At 49.8% G+C, this 2500-nt stretch overlaps 1 protein-coding gene across 1 annotated transcript in view; it reads right to left on the bottom strand.

Annotated features, from left to right (window-relative positions):
* The window catches only part of sema3e (sema domain, immunoglobulin domain (Ig), short basic domain, secreted, (semaphorin) 3E), a 46199-nt gene that overhangs the window by 18261 nt on the left and 25438 nt on the right, over positions 1-2500 (bottom strand). The window contains exon 5 of the mRNA XM_031565371.2: positions 845-926. Within this exon, the coding sequence (XP_031421231.1) occupies positions 845-926 (82 nt within the window). The remainder of the gene's footprint in view (positions 1-844; positions 927-2500) is intronic.

The following is a 2500-nucleotide window of genomic DNA, read 5'->3' as shown; positions in this document are numbered from 1 at the left end:
GTTATCCGAGGGAGCTGAGGGGTTTTTAGCTAGAGGTGCTTTATATACATGAGCCCGGCACAAACAGAAATGAGGTGGAACCACCGAAAACCTTTTCCTAAGATGAGTGCCTGAGGTGAAAAGCACAATCCCATAGACATCGGGAGAGAAGGAGATAAAAGGCAAGAGAGAAAGAGAGGGAGTGTGGGTGAGGATGGAAATGGTTGGTGTGTGTGGTGGTGGTGGTGGTGGTGGGGCGGTACATGCCAGATATAGAATTAATGTTGCTCTATTGCCTTTGGGCTTTTCCCAGGCTTGGGCTCTTAAGATGGAGGGAGTTACAGAATTTAGCTGCCAAAATGCCTTACCACTCTATTGCTTTTGGCAGCTAATGTGCTTGAAGCCACTTGCGTATATGTCAGTCAAAATCAAAAGCCCGCTGCCTTTCAGAGCTTCAGACATGCTTAGCACGCTGCAGGCATTAGCGAAGAGAAACAGAGACAGACGGATGTCTGAAGCAGGGTCACAGTATTTTCAAAAGTCCCCCCATTCTCCAGCATTGAGCTACCCTATTAAAAGCATCCCCCTGATCGGGTTGTCGAGGTAACCTACAATGCTTTGATTGAATGACTGCAATGACAGGAGTACATGTGAAATAAATATGTATGGACATTTTTGATAAACATATACCCGAGGTTCTGAAAGCGTATGTGGATAAAAATATAGAATGTACCATTGTAGTTTTTTCATTCGTATAGCCTGTAAGTGCAACACATGGTATGTGACATCTTTAAATGATTTCCATACTGGTTTGTGGTTTGGTGGTGAGCACCCAGAATGCACTGCAGGGGCAATATGAGCTTACGGGAGCTGGTGGCGGTGATGGGGCTGTTAGGGTCATACGGGCTTCGTCCTCTGCCACTCTCTGTTGTTTCCACATCCACATCCTGCGGAGACACAACATGCAGAGCAACACACATCAGCACTGCTCATCATCTGAATACTTTACACACACACACACACACACACACACACACACACACGCACACACACACACACACACACACACACACACACACACACACACACACACACACACTCCGCGCTTCACAACCCTCTGTTGAGTGACATGGGAGGGATCATAGGAAATCTGTACGCTCATTTTTCCTGGTTGTTGCCGGTGTTCCTGAGGCGTTATTGGGGCGAGTGATTCATCATTACGCTGAGCCTTGTGTTAATTGAGCGGATCATGAAGGGTAATGTATTCTCCCAGTCGATATCACACTACGCTGCCGAGAGCGATTCATCAGTGGGAACCTGCGGAGCGAGACCACACCGCTCAGTTGACCTCCCACTGTAAAGAGGAAGACTGCTCGACAAACACACTACCATATGACCCCCCCCCCCCCCCCCCACACACACACATATACACAAACACTTACATGAAGTCTCAAGATGTCTGAAGATGTTTGCCCATGAGCACACATACATACACACATACATACATAGAGTGACACACAGGCTCTCTCTCTCACACACACACACACACACACACAAACATTCATGAATAATGCACACCTACTGAGATGTTTCACATACACACAATTGCACATGGAAGCTCTGAACACAAATACCATTTGACCCATCCACAAGCCTGACAAACAACCTATGTGTCTACTACTCTCTCTCTCTCTCTCTCTCTCTCTCTCTCTCTCTCCCTCTCTCTCTCTCTCTCTCTCTCTCTCTCTCTGTCCTCGAGCAGTGGTGTGTGGTGGAGCCAGCAGGCAGCAATATCTGCGAGAGCCTGGAGTGGCACTCCTCCAGCCCTGTATGCCCCGCTGGAGGAGCTGATCTGGGCTTTTCTCCACCACACACACACACACACACACACACACACACACACACACACACGCACACATCACACACACACACACACACACACACACATCACACACACACACACGCACACACACACACACACACACACACACGCACACATCACACACACACACACGCACACACGCACACACACACACACACACACACACACACACACGCACACACACACACACACCTACACACACACACACACGCACACACACACACACACACACACACACACACACACCTACACACACACACACACACACATCACACACACACACAGACAAGCAGTGCGGTGGAGCAGTCGGATGCTTTCCTCGGAGGGCGGCGAATGAAAGCAAGCCGATGACCTCGCTGATTGATCCAAGGGGCCTAATAAGGGGACAGGAAAGTCCGTGATGGGGGTGGGTGGGGGGGGTGGGGGGTGACATGTTAATAGTCTTCAGGATGTCAGACAGCATGCCCCGCTGCCCGCGGGGCCCTCAGACGCTCTTCATACGTTCCCCATTTTCCATACCAGAGAGGAAGAACCGAACAAGAGAAAGGACCAGAGGACAGGAAGGACCCAGCTGACCTGCACGGAAACCCACGCTGACCCGGGAGAATACGCTCGGGCTTATTTGATTTCAAGCAAAAC

Source organism: Clupea harengus, chromosome 3, assembly GCF_900700415.2.
Source record: "Clupea harengus chromosome 3, Ch_v2.0.2, whole genome shotgun sequence".
Lineage (NCBI taxonomy): Eukaryota > Metazoa > Chordata > Actinopteri > Clupeiformes > Clupeidae > Clupea > Clupea harengus.
Note: the sequence above shows the minus strand (reverse complement) of the source record. Positions and strands in the feature narration are given on the sequence as shown.